General features: G+C 38.6%; 1 protein-coding gene across 1 annotated transcript in view; it reads left to right on the top strand.

Annotated features, from left to right (window-relative positions):
- The first annotated feature begins 5,820 nt into the window (after positions 1-5,820).
- Positions 5,821-27,735, top strand: part of LOC105452404 (prolactin-releasing peptide receptor-like) — a 70,666-nt gene continuing 48,751 nt past the window's right edge. Inside the window, exons 1-3 of the mRNA XM_011693461.1 lie at positions 5,821-6,748; positions 8,017-10,187; positions 12,571-12,825. Coding sequence (XP_011691763.1) covers positions 9,219-10,187; positions 12,571-12,810 — 1,209 coding nt within the window. The 5' untranslated portion in view covers positions 5,821-6,748; positions 8,017-9,218 and the 3' untranslated portion in view covers positions 12,811-12,825. The remainder of the gene's footprint in view (positions 6,749-8,016; positions 10,188-12,570; positions 12,826-27,735) is intronic.

Below are 27,735 nucleotides of genomic sequence, written 5' to 3' on the forward strand. Positions count from 1 at the left end.
TATATATATATATATATATAGTGTAAACTTTTCACGTTTTCAGCGCGTTCATATTGCTTGCTAGAGTCATCGGAAGCGCGAAACCTCGCTTATCTTCTTTCATCCACGATGCACGAGTTTTTGCATTGCACCAAGTGATTTTCAGATTTTCGTATCCACTGTCCGATAATTTGTATCCACTCTAACCTGCCACCGTATAGTCGTTACTATGAGTTCCGAGAGAAAAGAAAAAAAAATACTAAACTTACGTTGTAAAGCAGAATGGTCCCGAGTCTTCGACCACACGTTCCCGGCGGAAACTATCAAAAAGGTACTCTGAAAGGTGTACTTTGCCTACGTGGTAGACTCCGCCGGATTTTGTAAGCTTCGTAACGGTAGAGTGTCTCTTGTAACGAAAGATAATACTTCGTATATATCGCAGGGACTTCCGTGCTGCTCTGTGTCTCTAATGTTTCTATATAGTACAAATGAACACAACACTTGTGTGACACTTGCTTCTTTTGTACTTTACTATGAACGTCCGTCGCATAATTTTATAGCAGGATCACCGCGATAGTCACGTTTTATACAAATGATATTTTATCCTCCTAACTCTCACCACTTAAAACTCTCCACAGGTGACCGGCTGTGGCAGAACGATACATTTATGTTCCTCTCTTCTCGCTTCTCATCCTTTCTCGAATGCTGTGTATACCGTAGAATAGGCTCGAGCGTAATTTCCTTTAATAGGTAGAAACTATCTTCGCGCGTTCATACAGAGAGAAAATGATTTGATTATAGAGTAAAAGTATAGTAGAGATTTCGTGTCTCTCTAGTTGGAGAAGCAGGATGTCTTCAGATTCTTCAATGTCTAGTAGAGTCTTTGAGAGAACACTGAATCTTAAATGGTGTACTCGTAAACCGTACTTGCTTCTTGATAAACTCCTCCGACTACACGACGGCTGTACTCGGCGTTACTGTACACTCTGTTTTTCAGTCACTGACATTGAAAGTATATATAGTTATCCCGAACTCTCTGACGATCACAGAATGCTTGGAATATTCCACATATGTGTGTTGTACATATATATAGATATGCATACAGACACATACATATACACACATACACAACACATAAAAACAACACATACATACAAACGTGTACACATCGCGTGTATATATACGCGCTTTTACATACAAAGCTGCTATTATTTTCGTCGTAAGTTTAACGCTGGATATCCGATCGTGTCCAATATTGGATTTAGCGATGTAACGGAAATTGCGTTTAGCGACCGGGTTTAGCGTTAAATGTCCGAAAGAGCAGAGTGTTTATTATAATTATGGTGTGTGCATGGAAGCGATTGTTATTTATTTTGAGTGACGTTAACGCCAGGCGTTACGTGTATGCAGATTAGTAAATACAATTATTTACATATTGCTCTTTCTTTTCTCCGTTGATCTTTTTAAGTTATAATAATCAAATTTTAAGATATAAGTTGATAATCATTAAGCCAACGCGACGTGACGCCCGCAATAACGAAGCGCACCGGGTGATACGAAAAGAAACCGCGATACGGAAAAAACAAAATCCGCCGTCACGATTACATTTTTTCCCCAGACGTTTCGTGCCTTCGTATTCGAATTTTTGATAGGGAAATTAATGTGCTAGGAGACTAACATACCAGATGATAGTGTCACCATTATTATTTATTGAGCTCGAAGCATCTCTCTCATCTCGTAAAAGTGGAATGGTCTCTCTTTCACACACACACATACACACACGCGCGCGCAGAAGACAAATCTGTGATCCTTCTCGGATTCGAGGCGGTTTTGTTCTACTCCTCCCAACAAGCGACAAATGTGTGCCGTTAAACGTCGTGTCGTTTTAGGATTTTCAAGCGAGAAAAAGGAAGGCGCAGCGGCGGATGTTCGGAACGCGACTCGGTCGGCGGCGACCCGCGCGCGCGATTATATTATTATATTATACAATGTAAATATAGCGAATTGAAGAAGTATTGCCGTAAATCAAATCACGTCGTGCCCGAGGGGGTCCCCGCGCGGTTCCGAGATCCGAGATCTCCCTGGCCTTACCTGTGACCAATCAACAAAGATATCACGACGCGTTAGTAGTGCACATACCTTATAACGAATTAACCGTAGACGAGAAGCGTTAATGTTAATTTAACGAATTAATCATATATCGTCCCCCTACCGCTTTTCTTTTTCTCCGTCGACGTTCTCCAGACTCCAGTTATATTAATATTTAATATACGCAATTGCGACTTAGCTAAATGTTCCGCGACTCGAGCGTACGTCGATTGAGTGGATCTCTTTACTGGGAGTTGTCGGTTTTATTTCTCATGTATCGACTAAAGAAAGGTAAAAGGAAAGGAAACCACGCACGGTGGTCGTCGACACAGTCCGTCGCTCTCTCTCTGCGATTCCGTGTAGAAAATCGACCGCAGTCTCTTTCCCTCGCACTATCTGGCTTTTACTTTTTACAATTATATGACGTGCACGATATATTGTAAAAGGTAAGGAGGAATCGCGGTGCGGAGCCGCGATGCGACATTGTAACAAAGAGAGGCGCGCGCGCGCGCGTACGTGCGCATATATATATAAATATGATATAGAAAGAACAAAGAGAGAGGGAGAGAAAGGAGCGAAAGAGCGAGCAAATGGCCACATGTGTGCATGTGTAATTAGAGTTCTGCGAGTTTGTCAAATTGCCACATGCTGTTATAAAAAAATATAAATATAAATAATATATATATATATATAAATATATAAATAGCAAAATAGATAAAACCGAGACCTGTATATTATAAGCTGAAGACAAATGTGACAAAAAACGTGTAGTGTATAGAGAGGAAGATGAAATATCTGCAAGTTTTAATTTATCATGATGAGTACGCTGACGATAAATGATTAATTATTAATAAATTACTGTATTTTATAATAGTACTTTTTTTAAATGAAAACACCTTTGTTTCCCGTTTATTCACAAGCATTTAAAATCTCATTTCTATAACATGCAACAAAATATAAATGTAATTTCTAATATATCCCTCCCCCTCCCCCCCAAAAATCGAAAGATTCTTCGTGTTTTGGAAAGATAAATATAATTAAATCTTTTTCTATTCTATATCACTTGGAAATATCTAGAATCTCTATTGCATTTTTACAGATACAAAGAGTATACAAAAAGCAGTACAAACAAGAGTTCAAAAATACCTCAGTCATATATTATCAATTCTTCATTTTCAGATATAAAAAAAATTCTGACAGAATCTTTTGTACCTGAAAATAAACTCAGAATTGATGACATACGAATATCATACCATAATATGACTGAATTAATATGAATGAATTCTTTTTGAGCTTGTGTGCTACCTGGATCATTATATTCATTATTAAATCACAGAGTTACAAGAGAAAAATGAATGTATTACATACATTGCGATATTTCGTAATTATTATATATTCAAGTTTCTTAATTATCTTAAAAGCTCATACATATATACATGTATCTCATATAATATTATCTGTTTATTGATATTACTTCCCGTGTTTATTTACCAAACCTAAAAATATTTCGTTATCTCGTTTACGAGGAATAAAAAAAAGAAAAACATATACATGTTTGATTCCGTTTAAAAATGCACTTTATCTCGGATTAATTATCGACGCAAAGTCCACGTAGTTCGATCGCGCAACGATAAGAGCATGCAGCGGCTGATGCAGCATTATCGCTCTGTCGCGTGCTGCGCTCTAACGGGTGACCCGCGAATTTTCGACCGATTACTCGCTCGGCATCGCGACGTAACATCGTGAATGCCGCGGATTCCCATTTTGTCAAATCCGATCGTGATAAGTACGAAATACAGGTGTTTCACGAACTCTCGTCGATTTCTTATTTCCGACTTCGCATTCCGGCGCGGCGTTCCTTCGCCGTGAGAGTGCGAGAAACCTCGCCGTAAGTACTTCCCTGTTATTTCCCTTCGAACGAACGTGAAATAGTTGGCATATCTCGCGGCGCATCATCCGAACGAGCATATATATCCGAGTTAAAGAATTTTTCCGCAATAAGATGCAAACGGGAAAGCCACGAAATCGTCGCTCTTTGTGTTCCCCCTCCGCGCCCCGTGAAGTTCAACCATGCCGGCGGCGGATCTGCAGCGCGAAGGATATATATATATATTCATTTCGACTTTATTAGATTCTGAAGAACACTCCCGGACTCGCGAGAATCTCAAGTATTTTTGGCCACTGCCTTGACATAGCTCTCGACGCCACGTGGCGTGAAGTAGACCACGATATAAATCGCGAAACATAACGATTCTACGCGGCCGGGAGGAATGGGCGTAACGTTTTACTTTCTGGCTTTTACTAAAACTATAATCGTGCAAATTGAAACAATAATGGGAAAGCGGAAGTACATGGAAAAAAAAAGATGAATTGTAAGCTTCTATGTTATCTCGCAATTTGCTATAGTGGCTGTTAATGGCTGTTGCTGTAATCTATATGCTTTTATTTTGATTTTCCACTCGCTATTCCGCAAGTGTCATGCGGAATAAAGGGAAGATTTATTTATGACGACAATAACAATTATAAATGTAACAGCAAGTAGTTTTACAAAAATTGTTGTAACAGACTACTTCTGTTCCTTTACATACTGATTTAACTTGTAACTTGTTAGTTAGACTATCTAGCAGGGTTGGGAAAGTTACTTTGTAAAAACGTAACTATGTAGTTACAGTTACAGTTTTTGTCTTTCAAAAAGTAATTAGTTACTGTTACAAGTTACCGACTTTGAAAAGTAATATGTTACAGTTACAGTTACTCAAAAAGTAACGAATCGTTATAATTTTCAGTTACTTTTAATAGAACAACATTAGCATTATATAAAGAAGATTTACATTTAGATATTATATAATTTTATTTACAAAAGAAAGGTAATGCGCGTATTTAAATATGAGCATTTAAATCAATTTAAATATTTCGCATGATTACAGTCAACATTACGATTAGATGATTGAGCGAAAGTGTTGCATAATTTTAATCCATGAAAGTGACGATTTGATATACATGTATAAAGTAACTGTAAAAGTAACTATTAAATTAGTTACTAGTTATTTAAAAAATCTAACTAAGTTAAGTTACAGTTTCACATGAAGAGAAAGTAACGAAGTTAAGTTACACAGTTATTGAAAAAAAGTAACTGTAATTGTAACTTCGTTACAAATAACGAGTTACTTCCCAACCTTGCTATCTAGGTACAGTTTTCTAATTAAGATATACTTTTACTTAACAAACTGCCATACGAAAACAAAAGAATAATCCTCTTTGTTCGAAACGGCAATGGCAAAAATCTATTTTAATAAAACAAAGTATTATTAAGTCGCCCGAATAAAAGTCATTTTTATACTAACAATAAGTAAATATAAATCTATACTGTTTTACACTTGAGTAAAATCATCACTTAAAAGCTCTTTTTAAAAATAAAAGAAGCTTTCGAATGAAAGATATTATTTAGAAGAATGCTATTCATGTGCGCTTTTCTCATTCGCGAGGGAGGTGCAAGATGGAGTGAAATATTACGCGGGAAGGGAAGGAAATGCATATACCTCTCTTGCGAAGTACATCATGTTTCGCACAACATTTAAAATTAAGCGTCGATACCATCGGATATCCCATTGTAAATATATATATTTTCGAGTGTACAGGTATAGGCGCATCGCGATCATACGCGCGATCATACGCCTGCGCGCGAAGCCGCCCTCGGTCTGCCTCGTAGCCGATTTTCTCGCGTCTCGCAATCAGTCGCCGACAGGACAGGGGAGTAGCGCGTGTACGCAGCCGGCGCCGCGACGCTCCGTGGTGAACGTCGCGCTGGTATCCGAGATGAGAGCGTCGAGCGTGCACGGCAGATCGTCGTCCCGCGATCGCGGTCCCGGCACCCTCGACGACGAGTTGTAAGAATCGTCGCACGACCGAACGGACGCGCCGAGCATCCCGCGGCGATAATCGATCGAGCGTGTGATAGAGTTACACACGTGTGCTCCTCACGCACGTGTGCCGCGATCACACATCCGCGCACGTTCTCTCGCAAAAAGGAGATAAGAGGTAGATAACGGAAATGGATTGATAAGGAAGCCGGAAGCTTCGTGAGGAGAGGTGAATTCCTCGAACAGTCTTGACTCTCTCTCGACGACGGTCGATCAGCGTTCACGCGTATGACAATATCGCTTCCGCGCGCGTCGCCGCGTGAAAGAGATTGGAGACTGAAGCTTTTCGTTCGCGCGGGAAGATCGCGGGAGCGACGATCGCAACGCGTCGTGTGTTCGTCGCGGATGAAACTGCGATAAATTGCGACGAATTACTAGAGAGGAACAATCGTGTAGAGAGAGAGAGAGAGTCCGCTTGTGCGTGTGTTTGTGAGTGTGCGTGTGTGTGCGTGCGTGCGTGAGATATTTTATATTTTTCCGCGTGCGTTTTCATTTCTTCGCTTCGCGGGTCCTCGGAGAACGCGCGAGCGACCGTTCCAGTAGTCACGCCGGCCTACATCTCTCGCGTAATCGCGTCCGCGCGAAAAATCCGCGCGGCGGCGTCGCGACGCTCGTATAGATCCTAAGAATCCTTCATTCTCAACTCGGCAAAATTCGGCGAACCCGTTATCATCGCGCGACGGAAGAAATTGTCGTCCGCTCTCGACTCCGCGGACGACTCTTCAACAGGTGGCCGAAATCGATCTTGCACGTGTACAGGCGTACGTGATCACTTTTTACGAGTGCGCATCGCTGCACTCTCTTCTTTCTGCTTTCTTTCTTTTTGTCGGTCCAATCCTCTCTAAACTTTTAGGCTATAAAAGTGAAAGTTTAAAAATATTGGGAGGAGAGAAGAGAGTTTTAAACTTTATCGAAACGCTTTCAGAGTAAACTCTTCTTATTTACAGTAATGTGATATTTATTTGTAAGAATGTTATAAATATTTGATATCGTTTTAAATTGTTGATTTAAATTTACTTGAAAAATAAAAATTGATCGCATGATGAAGTTGCCATCTAATTTATGAAGTAGATATTTATAGAGATATACAGATAATATAGAAATAATATAGTAATAAAAAAATTCTAAATTCTATGTTCAATAAATCAGCAAGAAATTATTTAATTGTTAAAAAAATTAAAGATGTATATAAAAAACGCAAAATTACGATTATGTATTAATTAAAGGAACTTTAAATAGATATATTTAACTTTGTATTTTTTTAAACAAAGTTAGTGAACTCTTTACTCTTATTTATTGAATTACATGATACAATACAATTTAGCAATTATTAACCAATTTATTAACTCACGCTATATCAATTGCTCGATAATTCGCGTTTAAAGTGGACATTTTAACAAATTCCTCTGTTCTATAAGCCTCTCGTAATTGTTTCTCAATATTCTCCTGGCTGGTTCACAACGAATTCATTAATATCTACCATGGCCGCTAAAATCGGTCCATCAACGAACGGTGTAGCACGTAACACGCTTCCATTAATCTTCGATTAATACGCATCGCGCACCCAGCGAGTGGAAAACCGTTTCCGCCCTGTGTGTAATTTACGACCCTCCAGCCGTGTGTAAATAAATCCCCACGCGTTAGAGCGGCTGTTAAAAAACGTCAGTAAAATCGTCGTATCGCTCCCGTTTGACGAAATTATTCTATAAAAAAGAAGAAAGAGAGCTTTATCGTCGGAATTCATGCGTCTATTTTCGATTTTTAGTAGCGAAACGATCTTGAGAAGTGCTAAACTCTGTCAAGCTTTTTAAATAGCCTCTCTGCATCTCTCTCTCTCTCTCTCTCTCTCTCTCTCCTCACTTTGGAGACTTGTGAAACGCGACGTAGCCACTATTGTCGACCGTCCGAAACTTTTCGGAACGTTTGCTTGACGGCGACGAAGACACCGCCAAAGTTTGCTTGACGGTTTCGCCCACGTCGGCCAGGTCATAATCGGTGCTCCTAATTGCTCTCCCGTGTCTCGTTTCAGCGAGAGGAACCGTCGTTTCCCGAGGTTTTCGAAAGTTCCGTCGCGAAACATGTTAATTGCCTGACTGTCGTCGCCATTCGCCCCCCGTATACCTAAACGCCAAACGAACCGGTGGAATTGACGTTACTATTAATATCGACAAGCATACGATTATATAGCGTATCTCTAAATAATCAAAACAATTCTTGATACGAATGACTCTGGAGGACGATTAGGTGTTTCTACATTGTGAAACGTTGAAGAACAGCGTAAAGATTATACTATAATTTGTGAATTTGTGAAATGTACAACGACGCCTCCGGCGAGTTTTTTATCCCCGCCCAGCTGTCCATACGCAACCCTTTTCTTTAATCAAACATTTATTCACTGCCACCTTGCGAATTAATTAACAAAGAAATTGGTGTTAAACTCATCGCCATTTATTTACGACATTCGCCACTTTCTGCTTCGATGTGAATTCTGCTTGGAAGATCTTATCGTGCGAAAGAAAGACACCCGCAGTTCGGCGATGTTCGACTAAAGAAAACGTGAAGCACGGACTTTAAGAGATCCGATGAGTGTCTCGATATGAAGAGGAGACTGAATATTCGATGCGAGATAACGTTCAATAAAAGCACGGTGCTCCTCTCATTAATCTGTCCTTAAGCTGTCAGAGAATCAAACTTAAATTAAATCGCGCTTATAGGGTTATCTCGGCGGAAGTCGAGCAAGAGTTGCAACGCTTGCACACGCGTCAAGCGTAATCGATGCCCTCAAACAGCCGGCTCTACGAGGACACCGCGACGCGGAACTCAAGCTAATCTGCTTATCTGGTGCTATAACTTGCTTATCTATCAGAAACCCCCGACGCCTGAACGTTCGCCGCGCGGGATAACAGCGGCGCTGTTGACGTTAATGGACGAGGAGCTCCGTGAGAAATTAATTCACGACTCGTGATCGACGACGCCAACGCAGCGAATATACTTCGGGCGGATTCTCTTCCGGACAACTCCCGCCCCGGTTGCATTACCGGATCGGCCTTCCGCCTCGCAGTCGTTCTGGGAGATGATGAACCGTCAGCGAGTCCATCCGCGTATCGCTGACGCATGATCGATTCAACGAAGAGGTAGCGATAAAGGGGGTGAGGAGAAGAGTAGGAGGGAAAGGGGGAAGAGGAGGCGAGTGACACGCGAGTGACCGACTCGCGCTTTTCAAGATGCGCCATGGATAACGATACGACGCAAATAACGTTGGCGATACTGGTCGCGATGCAGAACCTGTCGGCGCACAACTCCAGCTACCTGTCGGAGGACATGATGTCGAATCTGACGGTGCAGATAATATTCTGCATGTTCTACATCATAATCTTCGTCCTGGGCATATTCGGTAACGTGCTGGTGGTCTTCGTCGTCGGGCGGAACCGCCAGATGCACACCGTCACCAATCTCTTCATCACGAATCTCGCGCTCAGCGACGTGCTGCTGTGCGTGCTGGCCGTGCCCTTCACCCCCCTGTACACCTTCATGAGCGGTTGGATCTTCGGCAAGACCCTCTGCCACCTGGTGCCCTACGCCCAGGGCGTCAGCGTGTACATCAGCACGCTCACGTTGACGAGCATAGCCGTCGACCGGTTCCTGGTCATCATCTATCCGTTCCATCCGCGCATGAAGATCAAGATGTGCTTGGCGATCATCGTGGGTATCTGGGTGATCGCGTTACTGGTCACCTTGCCGTACGGGCTCTACATGCAGCTGGACGAAACGTACATCTCCTTGTGCGAGGAGAACTGGCCCAGCGAGCCGTTTCGCAAGGTCTTCAGCTCGCTCACGTCGATACTGCAGTTCGTCGTGCCGTTCTTCGTGATCGCCTTCTGCTACATATGCGTGTCGATCAAGCTGAACGATCGGGCGCGCGCCAAGCCCGGCAGCAAGACCAGCAAGAAGGAGGAGGTGGATCGCGAGAGGAAGCGCCGGACCAACCGGATGCTAATCGCCATGGTCGCCATATTCGGCGTGTCCTGGCTGCCGCTCAATATCGTCAACGTCGTCGACGACTTCTACTCGCACGTCAACGACTGGTCCTACTACAGGCTCTGCTTCTTCATGTCGCACTGCATCGCCATGAGCAGCACCTGCTACAATCCGTTCCTCTACGCCTGGCTCAACGACAACTTCCGCAAGGAATTCAAGCAAGTACGTATGCATTGCATTGAGCTCAATCTTTCGTTTCCTTGAATAACATCGCGAGAGCCAAGTACCATCCATTGAACTTTCTGAAGTTATCGGATAATCTGTTTCGCTGCTTTCCATTCATCCGCGAGATATACACGAGCAAGCAGCGCATTCCTATCGCGGTCGGAAAGAAAATGTATAATATACTTTCCATAAAATCCACTTTCGCAAAACCGTATAGCTACAGAAATGGCGCGTTAAAAATTGAATTTCGCAAAGTTCTCGAAGCACGTGAATTCTCGAAAATATATTTACAAAGCATTGTTCTCAAAGCGTTTTAAACTTCTACTTAAATAAAGAAGCTAGCAATACTTCTATGAAAAAAAGGGTAATATAATACAGATTATTGTAAAGGTATTGGTCTCAGAACTTTATAAATTTTTATTTATACGAAGAAGCTAGGCAATACTTCTAGGAAAAAAAGTAATATTAAAGATTGTTGTATGCAACGTTCGTTCCAGCTTTAAACTTAAAAATGCATCTTTTTTTAGTACTGGTAATATAACTTTAACATCGCGATACGTTCAATGCATTTAGAACTAACCGCATGCAATTTCTAAGAAAAACCGTGATGTGCAAGGATGCACTTTAAGTAATTGGGACAGAATTGTTTACATCTAGAGACTATCGAATGAGCGAGAATCTCGTGTTATGTTCTCAATTGCAACACGTTGAGGGAGAAACCAGCGAGCGGAATTCTATTGCGCCGAAATTAATTTGCAGCGGAGCTGTTTCTTCCCCTCCGGATCTGCATGTTCGCGAAATGATGAAACATGTTCGGGACAACGTGCGCCAGTAAGATAGTCGCGCATAAACGCGATATGCATAAAGGTATCTACGTGTTTTGCCGTGGGTTGCCTATTGAGCGCATTTTGCATCAAATAAGGGTATTCAATAGGATTCAAAGACGCCAGTATATTGGCAATTTCACATAGTCACCAAGGCAGGAATTTATAGTAAAAGGATGGCTCGCGCACTTTTTATTTTTCTCGCGAAAAGACTTTTGGCACTTGCGAATTCATAAAGAAAAAGGTTTATGCGAGATAAGAATGTTTTTTTATTTATCATACTATATTTTCTCGTTTCCTGATGTTCTATTGGAAAGTATGTGTTGGATTTTGTATTGCGCTTCGTTTCTATTATTTCTTCTCCAAATATATTTTCATTGTATTCTCTTATCATTTATTTTTCTCTTTATATATATATTGTTAAATAAAGAGGAACGTGAAAAGAAAAATAATACCACTTGATGTGATCTATTGAAATCTATTGTAATAACATTAGGACATCTTTTATAAACTTTTAGTAATTAAAAAGAATTTAAAAAATGACTAGAGAATTTGAGTTTGCGACGTTATCTCGCTTATGAAGAATGCTTTGATATTAATGAGAGTTGAGTCTCGCACGAAAGTCAAGCATTTCTCTTCGCGCTCGTCAAGTTTGATTAATTTTTCTCGACCTGCATTGAATTAATTTTTAATTATCCACCACATCTGCTACGACTTGATCACGTCCTTTCGTCAATTTCCGACCTTAAGTTTCGCAATAATAAAATGTGCTTGACGATTGTCCCGTAACGGCTCGGAACGTTCTCATAAACTGGAATTACGGAATCGATTAATAATTTCGTCTGGGTATAAAATTAATTTTACACGCACCTCTCCTTGGAGGATACCGCTGATTAATCGATATCATGTAAAATCAAATATCTCTCGATTAAACACACACACACATATATATATACATATATATCGAGAAGATGAGATCAAAGTTTTAAATTAATGAAATTAATAAGAAAAAAATTAAGCTAATTTTTAAGATATTTTATTATGCTCATAAGGCTTTCACGGCTATTCTCTTAAGAGGTTTATGGGTCTCCTTCGTGTCTTGATCCATTGTTAATGCCGTTTCGTGATTAATGCTGTTTACATCATCAGGGCGAGAAGCAATCTGATACTAATATCAAATAGCTTACTGATGAAGTGAACAGCATTGTTGATGAAACGTTGACATTAACAATGGATGAAAGACACATAGAGAACTCGTATACCTTTAGCACTTTTGTGTAGATATTATTTTTATTACTTATGAATATATAATCTGCCTGATTAAATGATATATGTAGAGATGATCGAATATTAAGTCGAAATATATGAGTATATGTTAATCAAAATAATTGTAAATTAGCTTAGATAAGTCCAATTTGGCATAAGTCATAACAAATCACGTTTCAGGAAAAATGCATAACGTATATCTGTTAAAAGCTGAAATCTCGTGCTATCGAGCGAAACCATCGATAGAAAAATATGGAATAAAAAATTCGCGCTACATCACATGTTCATAGATCCTGCCGTGTTATTCAAGAAACTCCAACAGCAGCACTCCGAGGACCAAGGAGAGCTGTAGGGGCGAGAAGATATGTAACGGTAATAACACCATGCAAGAGACCTTGCTGCCCAGTAACACGAAAGCGCAGAATCCCGAGGGATGCGAGATGATCATTCTGGAGCAGACGACGAACATTTCGAAGGATCTGGATCAGCCCTCGAGCTCCTCGAAGGATTTCGACGACGCTGCTCTGTGAGGGAAAGCACGAAAGGTACGCAAATAAGTTTTGTTACGTAAAGCTGTTGGAAATGTTAGACGAGATAAACGTCAACTACCACAATGGAGATGCCGCGGCAGAGGAGAGTGACTCGATCATTCACTGTCAAGACGGTGACAGTGTATTTTTGCAATTTGGATACCGGCCAAGTTTGTTCCTTGCCAAATTTCTTTCCATTCTCTCTAAACCGCCACGTTATGGCGCTCAGATTAAAAATCACTTTCCCCTTGCACAGCGATAATAAAAGTTATCTTCTTATAAATATAGCTCTCTATATATTCACGTTCAGTATATCAAAAAATGTACGAGGTGCACTGTAAGTTGTAAGGTCTTCTAGTTCTTTTTTTCTCAGAAAATTAAGAAAGTAAGTAGAAACGTGAACGACGTTTTAAAAGATAGAAGTACGCGGACATTTGTTGAAGATGAGAAAATTGAGAATATCGTCCGGCTTAAAGCGCTCGTGGCTAATGTTGAAAGCGTTAGATACTGAAGCGTTTTAGATACTGAAAATGACGATAATCCCAAAACAACGCGCTATCATCCAGTTTGCTCCATTTACGCTCTAAGATGACGCTCATCGACATTCACTCAACTGATGAATGTCGATGGGCGAGTGAAAAATGTGGAGAAGACGTTCCGGACGTGAAAAATGTGTGTTCGTGGATGCGACGACAGTTTAGAAAGCCGAGATTCATTTATATACGATTGTTGGATTTCAGTATCATGAAGTATTTTCAACTTCAGTCAGCACCATGAGCATTCTATGAACCGAACGAATGTTGCAATTTTTTTCTACTCATTCGCAACGAATGCCCGCGTCTGTTAAAACGTCATGTTTCTATCTGCTCCAATTCCTGAGAAAAAATTAGGAGAAATCTTACAACTTAAATGTACCTCGTACATAAGCGAATGTTTAAAAGCATAAATGTTAAAGGTATTCCAAGCAGAACAAAAAGTCATTGTCAACATGGAATTTAAAATGATTAAAAGGATTAAAAGTCACTTTTCGATCAGTCATGATTCATTTTAACGTCATTTTGACATTACTGTGTTCGTTGCTATGCTTGGATTCTTTTATATCCCATTTTATATTCTCACTTTGTGTTTCTCGCGCGACTTTGACGCATCAGTTTTTTGTCGCTACTTTTTCGGATGTGACAGTCGACCGTTCTAATGTCGCCCCCTGTTTGCCATTGAGAAAATAAAATTTCTCGATGTGTCTCTCGCCCTTTGAACCTCGCCCGCAGGACGCCTCGTTCGTCTAAGAAACTCGATTTTTCTATATCTCTCGGTGAGGTGCTTTGATTTCGCAAGAACGTTCATCTTCGTTGCTCTTTCCCAGTTTCCTTCGTACGCGTACTTTGCGGGATTCCGTGGGCGGAACGACAAATGCCAACTGGCTAACACAGTGCACGTACATACGCCGCGCACATATGTATAGCGGACACACTGAAGAAAGGAATCCCGAGCTTTACGAGATTCGCGAGAGTGAGGAAAGCGCCGTTCGAATGCTCGTGCGCGATTTCCATCTACGGTCCGAGTTATACGATCGGGAAAACAAAACGAAACACGCGGCGATTCGCGGAATGCCCGAAGTCTGCGGGGACGTGCTCTCTCGCGGCGGAGAAATTTTTTGGTAGTTGACACCGCAATTGTTGCGAAAATTCCATCCGCCCACATTTAGTCGCAGTCGTACGTTTGCGCATTTCCCGCTGATGCGGCGGTAAAGCACGTTCGCCCCAAACATCTAGATCGACTTACATAACGACCGCTATACGAAGAGTTACCGTTTCCATCCTAGCTCCGTCTCTCGCCGATCGCGATGCGCGAGTCGGAACGAAATAGGACATGCGTCGAGAGAAAATTGCTATACATAGATATCCCTCGTCTGTTTATACGAGTCTGGCTATACGATTGTGTAAGTAGGAAACTTCGATTAGAACAAGATCGATTGATTACCCCCGGGTGAGTAAATATTCCACGCTTGTGTAAAGTCCACTTTAGAAGGTTTGTAAATCGTAGAATGCTATTTATAATTTAAGGTGCGCGCGACTACAATATACGTGAAACATTTTAGGGAAATTGAAATGCGCACACATGCACACAGGTATATACCTATACGTCGAAATATACGCATATATAAATACATACGTGGCGCACTGTATGAAATCATATAAATCAAATTCTAACGTAAATTCTGACGAAATTTGGAGCTTTGAAATACTTTGGGATTAAAAATTGCGACAGATTTTTACAAAATATGTTAAAATAAAATTTGGAAGATAATAATTAAGATAACAAATGTAGCTAAAATTTGATCATTAATTAATTTAATTATTAATCATCTCGGCGTTTACGTTCTCTCAGGTTTTTATACAAGTTCATAAATGAATTAACTTCTATACTTGTAAAAGCGGTGTATTTCCTCTTTGTCTTTAATTAGTAAACTAAGTAACGTGTGCGCTAAAACAAATGCCTCCTTTTCCCGATAAGACATTTCGAAAAGTGGATTTCTGAGATTCGTATTTTTAGCGCTCGCACAATCTCCGTTGTATCAGACCCTTGATTACAATATACAAACATGCCCTTTATATCTCGCCGATCGTCGGCCCACCGTCGTCGCTGGGGAAATACGAAGAGGTAGAGGCGAATAAAAAGTTCCGCAGAGAATCCCGCGTCGTCGCGTTTGCAAGATATTTTAGCGTCAACGTAACAATACATGCCATGATCCTGGTCGGGCGTGATTCTCCGAGCGTAAAAGAGGAGAGAAAACAGGAAGAGAAGTTCGGTAACTTCAATGCAAACGGCCTCCGCAGAGCCGGAAATGACGGCTCAAAAGTTTTGCAGGAAGGCGGGATCGGATCTTCGTCGAGATACTTCCATATATTAAATCTCGAAGAATTCGCGATAGCTCATCCACGCAGGTCGGGCGCTCGCTCCTGTTTAAAAGCCAAGTGCAAGTTAAACTTCGAACGGGTAAAGCCCTGAACGGTGATATTGAATCGTCCTTTTATAGCGTCATGTGACGCGAAATGGCTTATGTAATATTCCGTCATATACGGCACCGCATCCCTTCGATAGCTTGTTCTGTAGGTATATTGAGTTACGCTCGATTTTGCATCCCGTAAATATCGTGGGTGGAATAAAAAAAATTACACAAGATAACGTCCGTCTGCAAGAATTGACGTTTATCGGGAAAAATGAATCAATTGTACAGATAATAATTAATCGTAGTCAAGAAGACACGTGATGGATGATATACCTAATTTAAAAACCAAATAAACATATTTGAAATATATACATAATTTAAATAAAGTGGATTTTATTTTTATGACCGACTGCTGCCAATCGAAAGTTGGCAAAAAACGGAGGGCATTCTTCTGCTCAAGCTTGGTTTTTACTTAAGCTGATAAAATTGTAAATTTTGAAAGTTTTCCATTATAAATAATTGCGTAAAATTCGACTTATTTCTTAAAATGTTTTAAGAATCTTACAATTTCGTACCAATTAAATTGTTTTAAGCTTCGGAGGAGCAAGTAAAAATTAATTACGAAATATCTTAAAGAATGTTTTAATAATTTGTTTTAAATCGTTTTCTAATTAAGAAATTAAGATTTTCGGAATGTATAAGAGTACTTATCGGAATGTATAAGAGTACTTATAAGATACTTATCTATAAGTATCTACTTATCTAAGTAATTAATCTAAAGCTCTCTTTTTCTCGCTATGGAAGTTAACCTCTCACAATAAGAATACTGTTCACAATAAGAATCTATTACCAAGAAATTTATAGTCTATTCAGTCTATTGCAGCAATCATAAACCCATCTGTAGATATATTGGTCTTGAAATAGAATCAATAGCGAAACAGGTAAAACAGCGATAAACATAATTTTACGAGTCGATTTATAAAGGTAATATAGTAAGAATGTTCTTTCTGTTTTCATCCAGAAATGTAGATAGAATACATAACGATATAGCAATAACCGCGCATAAGCTCGACATGAATATTGTAAGACGAGAGATAGATCAATTAGAAGTTACAGTCGTTGGTTATCCTCTTGAATATTAAACAGATCGATCGATTGCTACACAACACCGATGTTGTATTCCAATCAAGTTGCTATCAAACTGATTAGATTGTTTAAGATGATTACATAGTGTGTTCTATAAGTTCTATTATACAGCGGACCCGAGGACACTGACTGGTACGTTTTAAAAGCTGTAATTATCCGATCTCGAGATTAGGTGCATTCATGTGTTACCCTATTCGTAAATAGCCGAATCAGAGGAAAATATAAACGGGAAGCACATGTGGAAATCAGTAATTCAGATGGAAGAATATGTTTGTCCTGCAGAGTGTAACTACGGCCTTTGAGCAACTCTAATTAGCGAGCTCTTGCTTCAGATTCGAGGGGCTATCATCTTCCCTGCCAATCTGTTATCCCCTGATATTATCCCCGGCGACTAAACTTTAAATTAAAAATCTTATAAACTAATTTTATGTTAAATTTTCTTCGATTCCCATTTTCTTCGATACATTTCATAAATAACGACGTGAAGGCCGGTGTATAAGAGAGAAAAGGTGCAGGAATTGTCATGTCAGACAATTGATTGTCGTTAAACCAGATGCTTCTTCATATGCCAAGCGCGTATAAAGAATGTAGGCTTCACGGGGCGTACCGCTTTCCTGTCGATTCACGTCTCTACGCTGCAATTCGAGCCGTACGATCTGTCCCAACAAATTCCCATTATCGAATAGGAATACGGCAAAGTCGAGGGAGACGTTGGAACTTCGTAATGAAGCCTGGCTGAGTATTATTGAAGTTTTTCCCAAAGGGATTCGCAGACGTCTTTTGAATACAAGGCGATTACAAGAGAATGATGAACTTTTTATTGGCAGAATTGGCATTAAACAATAAGCGTCCGATAGAAACGATATTCTTAATAGGAGAATAATGAGACTGGCAATGAACGGTAGCGAAGTGAACTTCCACTCTTACTGGATTCAACGGATTTGTAAAATGTTAATGAGTCTTCCGCGCTACGCCAAATCAAATTGTCCTTAAAAGATAAAGCTGTTGAGAGGAAAGCAATTTTATTTTCCGACAGAAACTGTCGTTACAAGTGAGGATTCTCGATTTTCTTATAGAAAAATAAACTTTGTTTGTTCAGTATAATTCTTGAAAATACTTTGAAAATATCTATTTAATAATCCTTCTTTCTCTCCTCTAATTTTAATACCCAATTTAAAATTTAATATCTCCAAATAATATATTTCTACGAACATTCGCTTTTACCTTAAAAACGTATTCATGTTATAATATAACTTTTCTTTTACGCGAATTTATATCAAATCTCATTTCGCAAACGTCACGCGAATATTACGTTACGCTTTGCAAATCAGTCGATGTAATTACATCATTGCATTACGAACTAACGCAATGATTTCCCCCTCCCGGAAGCTTTGCTTCGATGCGCAATTGTGGATGCGGGTTTAATTATCAGCGAAAAAAAAGGAGAGCTCTAACAATGCGTGTTCGCCAAAACTCGGTTTTGCTCTTGCTAAAAAGAGCCGGTAATGAAACCAATTTCCCGAAACGCATCGAACGGGTGAAATGTGTGAATTGCGCGGCCGATCCGTTTCTCCGCGTTAAAATACAGCTCGTTCGAGCTGTCAATGTCAATCAATTGCCAAATTAATGTAACAACAAATGTTGCATCGACGCGGTTTCGCCCACGGTGGGAAATCATCATAATCTCGCTAATTAGAACGCTTGACCAAAATCGTCGATTAGGTGGGCGTAAACGCGCTACTTGCGGATTATACATCGTGTAATAGGGGATCGAAGCTCTTGTTCGTACAATTCGACAATCCGTATCCTACAGTTGTAAAGCACAGGTTTTTATAGTAACAGTAACAGTAACGGAATCCGATGCAGTTGAATCGTTGAAGGAACTACAATTAGCTAAATTGTTAGAATCGCGAATTAATGTCGATTTTAGAAATCTATTGCAATGTACGGTACAGTTTAAAGATATTTATCTTTGCGTATATATTATATATATGTATAGATAATAAAAACCATAAATTTTATATTATTACACATCAAGTATCGATGCTTAATAATAAGACAAATTAATTAGCGAATAAAAGTTTACATAAAATGTTAATAAAAGTGGATATGCTACATTATTTATTCGTTTATATTCTTAAAAGTTACAAGGGTTGAACGCTTTATTCTGAAATTTTGTGATGTATTTCTTCATATTAATATATTGTTTTACTTTAGGAGATGTTTCAAGATATTTATCAGATTATTTGATAAACCTCATCATTTGATTTAATAAACTGATATATATATATATATATATATATACCGTCCATTCAATCAATTGCTACCTTTGAATTTACTGGTGTAAGTCTGCATTTTAACAATAATCTCGGGCTCGTAAGCCGACTAAACTCTGACTGAGTTACACGTCATTATGCAAACTGGGGATGTGCTGTTATCGCGATAATAGTTCTGAATTAGTCATTTTGCGTAACGTTGTTATGCCGAACACGTCAATTAGAGTTAAAATCAGATCGTTTATCGTATCTCGAAAAGAGCACAGCGTCTTTCGTTCTCTCTCTCTCTCTCTCTCTCTCTCTCTCTCTCTCTCCTCTGGCTGGCTTGTCTGCTTAATTTTTATTTTGTAATCGTATTGGAGCATCAAAATTGTCCACCCAATACGACTGCTAAATTTAACGCGAATAGTCTCTGACGTTTACGTTAACACGCACAAACATTTCATTTGCGATATTTGCAAGTGTTTTTTGCAGCAACGTTTTGCAAACGTTTTCGTATTCCGTCAGCGGAAAATAGTATTCACCTGACATTTAATTCTAAACAGGATAAAATATATTTGATTTCAGACATCAAATAATAGTACAAAATAACCCATTTCTGTAATTAATAATTTTACCTTTGTCGCGCAAATAGTATCTAAATAGCAAAACAATGCATAGTGTTGCGCAGAGCTCAAATTTTAATTATTTCAGCGTAATTTCATAAATGTAAATACAAGTTTTCTGTATACGTAAGAATTCTGCGAATATATAAACGAAATGCGGCGATATTTATATTGTCGCATATAGTTTAATGTTATTTCAGAATTTTTGTTTTCATAAAAAGCTTTAGGATTTTTACATTTTTTTCTCTGTGGATAACGATTTTTTTTTAAACATTCACTTAGCTTGATTTTGCGCTTCCAATTCCGTTCAGTTTTTCGTAAAAAAAGAGACAATCAACCAGTAGTGTTTCACGAAAAGCAGACGTGATTGATCGGTTGGTGCAGCTTTTTAAAAGCGGCGTTCCATTCGCCAGTTGAACACAATCTACGAAAACTGTTCCGACAAATTTTAAATCAACGTAATGTTCTCTGTGTCTCGCTTTTTTTCTATCGAGCATTTCCATCTATTGCGACCGAATCAGAATGCAGCTGAAAAATTAATTTGACAAACAGCGTGGATGCGGTTAATCGAACACGGACAAAGATAAAAATAACAGTGAAGCGAAACAATTTCTGCTTCATAAGCAAGAGTAATAACGAATCTCTAACAAAGAGCGAAAAAAACGCGAAAATTACACTAATTTAATACATTAAGAAATTAAAAATTAAAAATAGCGCGAGCGTGGTCAATCTCTAGATTTTTAAAATTTTAAGTGATCCAAATATTCTAACTTATTGCAATGTGGCATCTTTTTTGTATGATTAATGCTTACTTGTTTCAAAATGACATCTCGCTTTCGGCATTAAGGAAATCGTAAATCGATAAATTATATAGAATGGTGTCAAGTTTACGCGTGTCGTTTCGCATATGCGATCGTATTGCGTTTTATTGAATGGTAAATAAGATGATAATTCTTCTCGCTAATTCACTCCTATTATTCGAACGCGTATCTGTGTGCATGTACATACGTGTGTATATATGCGTGTGTTCTACACAATAAAATAGTAAAAGCTTTTCCAGTATATGAGAGTGGCTACTGGTTTATTTTACTTCTCACTGTTTCTCTAGCCGTTCTTTCTCTTATAGGCACATTTCCGCTGTCTCACTGACTCTTCCCATTTCATTTCTCCGTGAAATAGTATTTTCTTCACGCTCTGAAATAGTGTATTTTCTTTCCTCTTTTACGATCTCTTACGAAAATACATCAATTAGAAAATAGCGAAATAGCACCGCGCGTGGCTACAAATTAATTTTGGAATTTGTTGATTTTCATGTTTATTAGTTCCATTTTTTTAAATTTGCATGACGTACACTCAAAGATTTTGTCTCTATTACATATGATATGTGTCATCGTACAATGAAATGAAATTTATAGTATACATTTATTCTAAAAATATTGTTATGTATAAAAGCTAAAGAAAAATATTTTGAAATTTCCATGAAACCTTTTTATACTACAAAGAAGAGAAAAAAGAAATTAATGTAAAAAAAAACTTTTATTACTTTTATATTATCAAAAGGATGCAAAACATTTTTTTTTATATAGATGGTAACACGCTTTTGGAAAAATTCTGCAAACACTTGATCAATTTTGTAATTCATTGGATGATTAATTTCACTTCCAAATATGCTAATTTAATAATTACTTGTCACATATTGATTAATAAATAATAAATGTTTAATATATATCATTTTTAATTCCTGTTCGATTTATTGTTTTATATTATATATATAACGTGTATGTTTTATTATTCTATTTGTCATAAGTGCACGATTGTATATTATAAGATTTAGAAGATGTAATTATTTCTTATGTTCACATATATTTCACATACGTACATGTTAGTGATAGGATGTAAAGTTACAAATACTCATGTTTCAAATGCTCCGTAACATTTGCCCAACGAAGAAGTTTTAATGCGCTCATTCCCTCTCAATTATTTTGAACACGTGTTTTTCTGACTCTCGCTTGAAAACCGGCGGACGAAACTCGAGCGTCATTACACCAGCTGTAATTTCACTTTAACTGGCGCATTGCGCCGAATGAGAGGCAATTCATGCTTTTCTCTTTATGCGAAACGAGATGCTGTGATTTAGCGAAATGAAGAAACGCGCAGCTCGTTGCACAAAAAAACCACAAGGGAAAAAATTATGAGTGATTTTACAAATTTATTCTAAGATTATTATTTATGTAATTATATGAGTAAACTTTCTCGTTTCTGAGACCTCTTACCGCTTCAGTCAAATATGTTTAAAGGTGAAACATTCTTAAAACTTTACTCGATATAACGATTTTAGCAAATTCGTTATGAAAATTTTTGCACTTTGTCTATTTCTGGAGGAAGTTCATTGATCAAATAACAGATTTAATAGCGCGGCTTATTTGCATTTCAAAAGTCTTCGATGACACGTAAATTGCTTTTTCATTGCCACTGAAAATGATGGATTGCAGTTTCTTAAATTTTGGTAATTGATGTTTCTTAATTATACCGTTTTCCAAACACACACACACACACAACACAAACACATTAGCATTATGTCATTTGCTATTAGCAACGATAACATCGTTGTTTCTTTGAGAAGAAAATACTATAGGCGAGAGAACACGGTTCTGCATAAATAATATTTGAATTGCTTGAATTTTGATGCTTGACAATTACAATTTTATTAATGCTGCTCATTAAAATAAAAATAATCATGTCTAAGTCGCGAAATAAAAATAATGCTGCTCATTGAAATTAATATAATAATTTCTCAGTCACAAAGTAAAAATTTTCTAATAAAATAAAATTATTCTTGTTTTGTATTTCTTATTATATTTGCTGCTTTACTAATTGCAACTCTTTCTCTGGCGAAAAGTAATTCCTAGCTAGCGCGCTAATGTAAAAATTTGCAGGAAAAAATAATTAAGTTTACTGCTGAGAATTAATTTAAACTATTTGTTGACATCTCTTCTTATTTTCTTGGAAGGATCTTTCGATCCTTCTCTAACGTGAATATAAACGTCTCGTAAGTACGTCGTTTTGCGACATTTCGCGGATGTCGTTTGTAACGAAAGTTAGTAGACTCGGTCCGAAAATACGGTAAAGTTAACGTTTATATTAACGTCCATTCTCTACATTGAAGTTAAAGATCTCAAATAGCGAGTGGAATAGTGTCGCACTTCTCATCGTTTTACGGATTGAAAGCCACCGGCGCAAATGCAGCTGGTCGTTTTAATCCTGTACAACAAAAATGTAACGACTTCACGTCACGTTTTACAGCGACGCAGCAACGACGCGAGCAATAAACGCCTCGTGAGACAAGAGGCAGCGCGGTGGCACAAGTAAGAATTAATACTCTCCTCGACGCAGTTTCCCAGCGAAATATTGTGACCCAGTTTCCCCACAGTGGTGCAAAAGTCAATATGCTAAATTTGATAAAAAAAAAAAAAATAGCATGACAAAATTCCGACGGAACTTTTCTATATATTATACGCAAGACGTCCGGGATTCCGCGCTTTTCTTAAATGCGAAAGAATATATCGTACGTTCTTGTATATATACATATAAAAGAATATATTTTCACCTCCCGCGCCTTGTAACTGACACTAAGATAAATTTATCCTGCGTCATAAAAAAATTTTCCCTTAACGTTTTTTTCATATCTTCATACTTTAGAGGAATTATTCACGAATATTCCGCTTTTAGGGCTGGACCACTCCCTACTATACAGCGGACGAAGTCAGTCTCGTGTGAGTCATATTTTAGCCGTGTAAAATTGATCACTGTTTCAGGACATCACACTCGACGATACTCGGATGTGCCGCCGTATCGACACGGTGTTCGCGGGCAGGGCCGGAAAATGCTCGCCGTTGTTTCACATGTCGTCGTTTTCGCCATGCTGGAATTGTGGCCATTATTTCGGGTGGTAATTTTATGCAAACTGTCCCGTCGCGAGAGGAGCATCACGCGTACTTGCCTAGCTTGTCTCACGTTGCTGTGCCGGAAATAAGCGTACGAACTTATTATACTTAGGTAGATTACTTCCGGGCAATTTATACGCGCGACGTTGAGATCGCCCCTTCCTTTCCTCCCGCCTCCCGAAATTACTCGGCTGATTTCAAATCAAATTAGTTTCCTATTTTCGACGAGAGATCTCTCGCGGATTTGTATGTCGGAAACGAGACGCACGACGCTACGCTACGCTACATTGGCTCGTATTTATCAACGGGAACGGGAATTCGCGCGTAGAAATGTGCGGATATTCATCCGATTAATTGGTCAATAGCACTTGGCGACGGCGAGTCTATTAATTCTCGTAACGCGGGAACCGCGTTTACGGACATTCACGAGGACATTCATCACCTGCGTTCACGTATCATATATAGTCATCGTTCGATGTATTATCTCGTTACGGATAATTCGCGTCGAAAATTGCGACAATCCATATGAATATATGTGAGCGACCGCATTTTACCGTCACAAGCGTCTTTTAACGAATTTAAAAAAAACCGATCCGAGGAAATTCTGAGCATTTTAAGAAATATAAAGAAATTCTAATTTAAAGAAATGTAAAGATATGTGTAACTGTGCAGTTACAAATCGATGATCAGTATGAATCTGGTGCGCGGTTGTGCGAGCGAGTAATCACATTTTAAAGTACAAATAAAAATATTAATGGCATCGATCTCTATTGAAATTTTCTTCAATTAGCGAATTTGGTATTGGAATTTTCCGATTAATGAGTACGATAATTTATATTTTAAAAATAATTTGTACTTTAAAATTTGATTAGTCGCACGCGCACAATCAGGCAGCTCCGTACTGGCCATCGATTTGTAACTACCATTATATGTCAACGAAAACAAATAAATGTAAACAATTTGTTTAAATTGTATTAAATATAAAGATAATATTTGCGACACACAAATAATGACTTTTTCCTTTGCATTTTTCCGTTCTGTAGAAGCGGCGGAAAAAACTTTGGAAATGAAAAGAAACTTTCTTAATACATCCCTTTCACGAATTTGCTATCACGACTGCCCTCATCACTTTGGCGGGAACATTGGCACGTCTTCGTAAGAATTAAGCTCACCTACGTGTGTCGCATTCTCGGACAATGACCCGGCCTTGAATCGCACCTACGTGCGCGGACGCGCGAAGTAGTACGAGTCGGCCATTAGACGGACCTAACTCGCCTTGCAAAAGATCGGAATTCTGAAAGCGCGCTACAATGCCCGAATGCACCCGCTTTCTAGGAATGTCGCTATTAATTTCTTTGCGTGTCGGTAGTAAATCACGGGAGTACAAAGCTGTTCCGCCTCGCTGGATATTTTTTTAGCGACGAAATTAGGTCGGCGGCGCGATTTCCAAGGGGGAAAGCCATTTCGGACCAAAGGATTTGTCAACGGTACCTTCAAGTTGAATCGAGTTCTTGCGGGAGTTTCGCACGAGACGACCACATCGACTGGTTGGTCGAACCCCTTGAGGAAAACTTCGCTAAGGATAAAATCTCCTGCGGAGCGAAATAAAGAGTCCCGGCTACGACGTCTGACTCTTCTCTGATACAATTCACTTAGACGACGTCGGATTATATCGACTGTATTACTACTGCGGATACCGCAAAATGATACTGAATACGAGGAAAGAATTAATCGTCCGAAAAATTATTATTAGAGTGAATTTTTAGTTGGTTACGTTCTTATCTTCTTCTTTCTATTTTACAAGTTTTTAATACTTCGAAGGTTTTACATTATGCAGTAAAGTTGGACGACTTTAGCAAATTTTTAACACGATATTACAATTTCCATGTATTTTACATACCTAGCTTTAACTGGTTTAGTTTTTTTGTTCATTACATAGGAAGCTACGTTGGAATCCTTGAAAAGAGAAAAATTTGAACAAGTTTGCGGAAAAAGTTGCTCTTCATTTTCTCGTGAAAATGTCCACATGTAATATCAAATAATATCTCTTTTTATTATCAATGGAAGCATTGTATATTAACTCTTCGCAAACAGATAACAATTTGTCTTTCTGTAATGAGCTTTATTTTCATTTCGATAATAATATTATATCATTACGTGAAATTCTCTATCGCGTATGTATTACAAGCGTTACAAAAAACGATGTGTTATTATATCTGCGCATACATCGCAAAAGGTTTCATTAATCTGAAACTCGAAACTTTCGCAGGCAATAACGATATCTATCTCTATTATGGCGATAATTCATCGCGAGATTAAATGAGGGGGATTAAATATTAGATCAAATGTTCGCTGCAGCTGCTCTGCCTCACGTGAAACGAAATTACGGCACGAGTACAATTGCGACGTTTGCACCGCATGTGCGAGCCCTGTCATCTATACGCCAATCGGAAAGGATTAATGATACGCCTTTCAGGGTTAAAGTACGTGAGCCGTGTTGGAAATCGTAAGAGTTGCGTTTGAATATCGATCGATCTCTTATCGCGAACCAAAGCAGGCCTCGCTCTTGAGTATCGCCCAAGAGTAACATGTGTATAGGCGATAATGTTAGCGAGATCGTGACAGGAGTTATAACGCGATCGTAGTCTGATAGGAAGGATCGCAGTCTACGAAGGAAGAGGACAGTAAATTCGATCATGTCCCGAATCTCGATCACGCGATAACTTAATTCGTCTCTATAGTTCGATCTCCGCCGAGATTCGCCGTTCTTCTTTATCTCGAACTACTCTGGCGCGCGAACTAAATTAACCCGCGCGTAAATACGGGAGAATGATGTCCAACAGTTTTTGAAAGTGTCAAATAGCGCGTCCTCTCCTCTTAGGCATCGTCGTACATTCCTACGGAATGATAGACTAAGATTCGCAAACAGATAACGACGTCGGAAATCTTTAGTTACCGGTAAAGTGGTGTCGGATCACTGACATCGGACACGATTTTACGAACAAAATGTCAGAGGGCGGATTATGGCGCGATACGGATCCTCTTTCAATTAGAGACGACGATATCGACTCTTGTCATCGCTCGCCAACGTGTCCGATATTTGATTTTATAATACCCGATATTTCGCACGCGACGTAATTTATTTTAATATCTGTGCTGAAGATATGTATCACATTGCCGCCACTAAAATTCCATTTCTTTTTCTCCATTCTCCATTCTGATTTCACCAGACTTCAACAATTTATGAATTTCTTACATACTCCACTAGAATTTCTGTATCTTAGCTTTGCTATATTTAACTAGCGATATCAAAGTTTAAGATCTTTGAATTGTTTAAACTCACTTAAACTTATTTCGACGATCCCATAATTTGCGTCGGATTTCGTGATAGAATTTTACTTATAATTTTGTATGCTAATTGTGTATTTTGTGATAAGATAAATGTCAGAATTCAAGATAGAATTCTATTTATAATGATGTGTTCATGTAATATCAAAAATATATATACATATATTATACATATTTCTTTGTATTATATGAACACATCATAAATAGAATTCTAACACACAAGAATTCTGACATTTATCTTATCGTCTAAAGGCTCTTACTACTGTAACTATATGCACATTGAACTTGTTGGAATCACATTCTACTACTCTACATGCAAATATGTGATTCAATTTTGTGTTTCATGCAAGATAACCAACAACTAGGCTTCTCCTTGGAGAGACGAGTTACATAACTAGGTATTTAAAACAATCGACAATGATATATTTGGTTCACAAATGGGTAATAGAAATAATGTGCTTATTTCATGTAAAATAACAAATTGCATGTGCTTATTTCATGTAAAATAACAAATTGCTATTAAAAAAATGTAATAATATCATAAAATTCTGAAACGTATTTATATCTCTAAGGTGCAAATTCATGAGACGCTCGTTTTAGCGTTAGGGCCATGGCACACAGAAAAACTTAAGTAGTAAGACGTAAACAATAAAGAA

Source organism: Wasmannia auropunctata, unplaced genomic scaffold (genome assembly GCF_000956235.1).
Source record: "Wasmannia auropunctata unplaced genomic scaffold, wasmannia.A_1.0 LD336032.1, whole genome shotgun sequence".
NCBI lineage: Eukaryota > Metazoa > Arthropoda > Insecta > Hymenoptera > Formicidae > Wasmannia > Wasmannia auropunctata.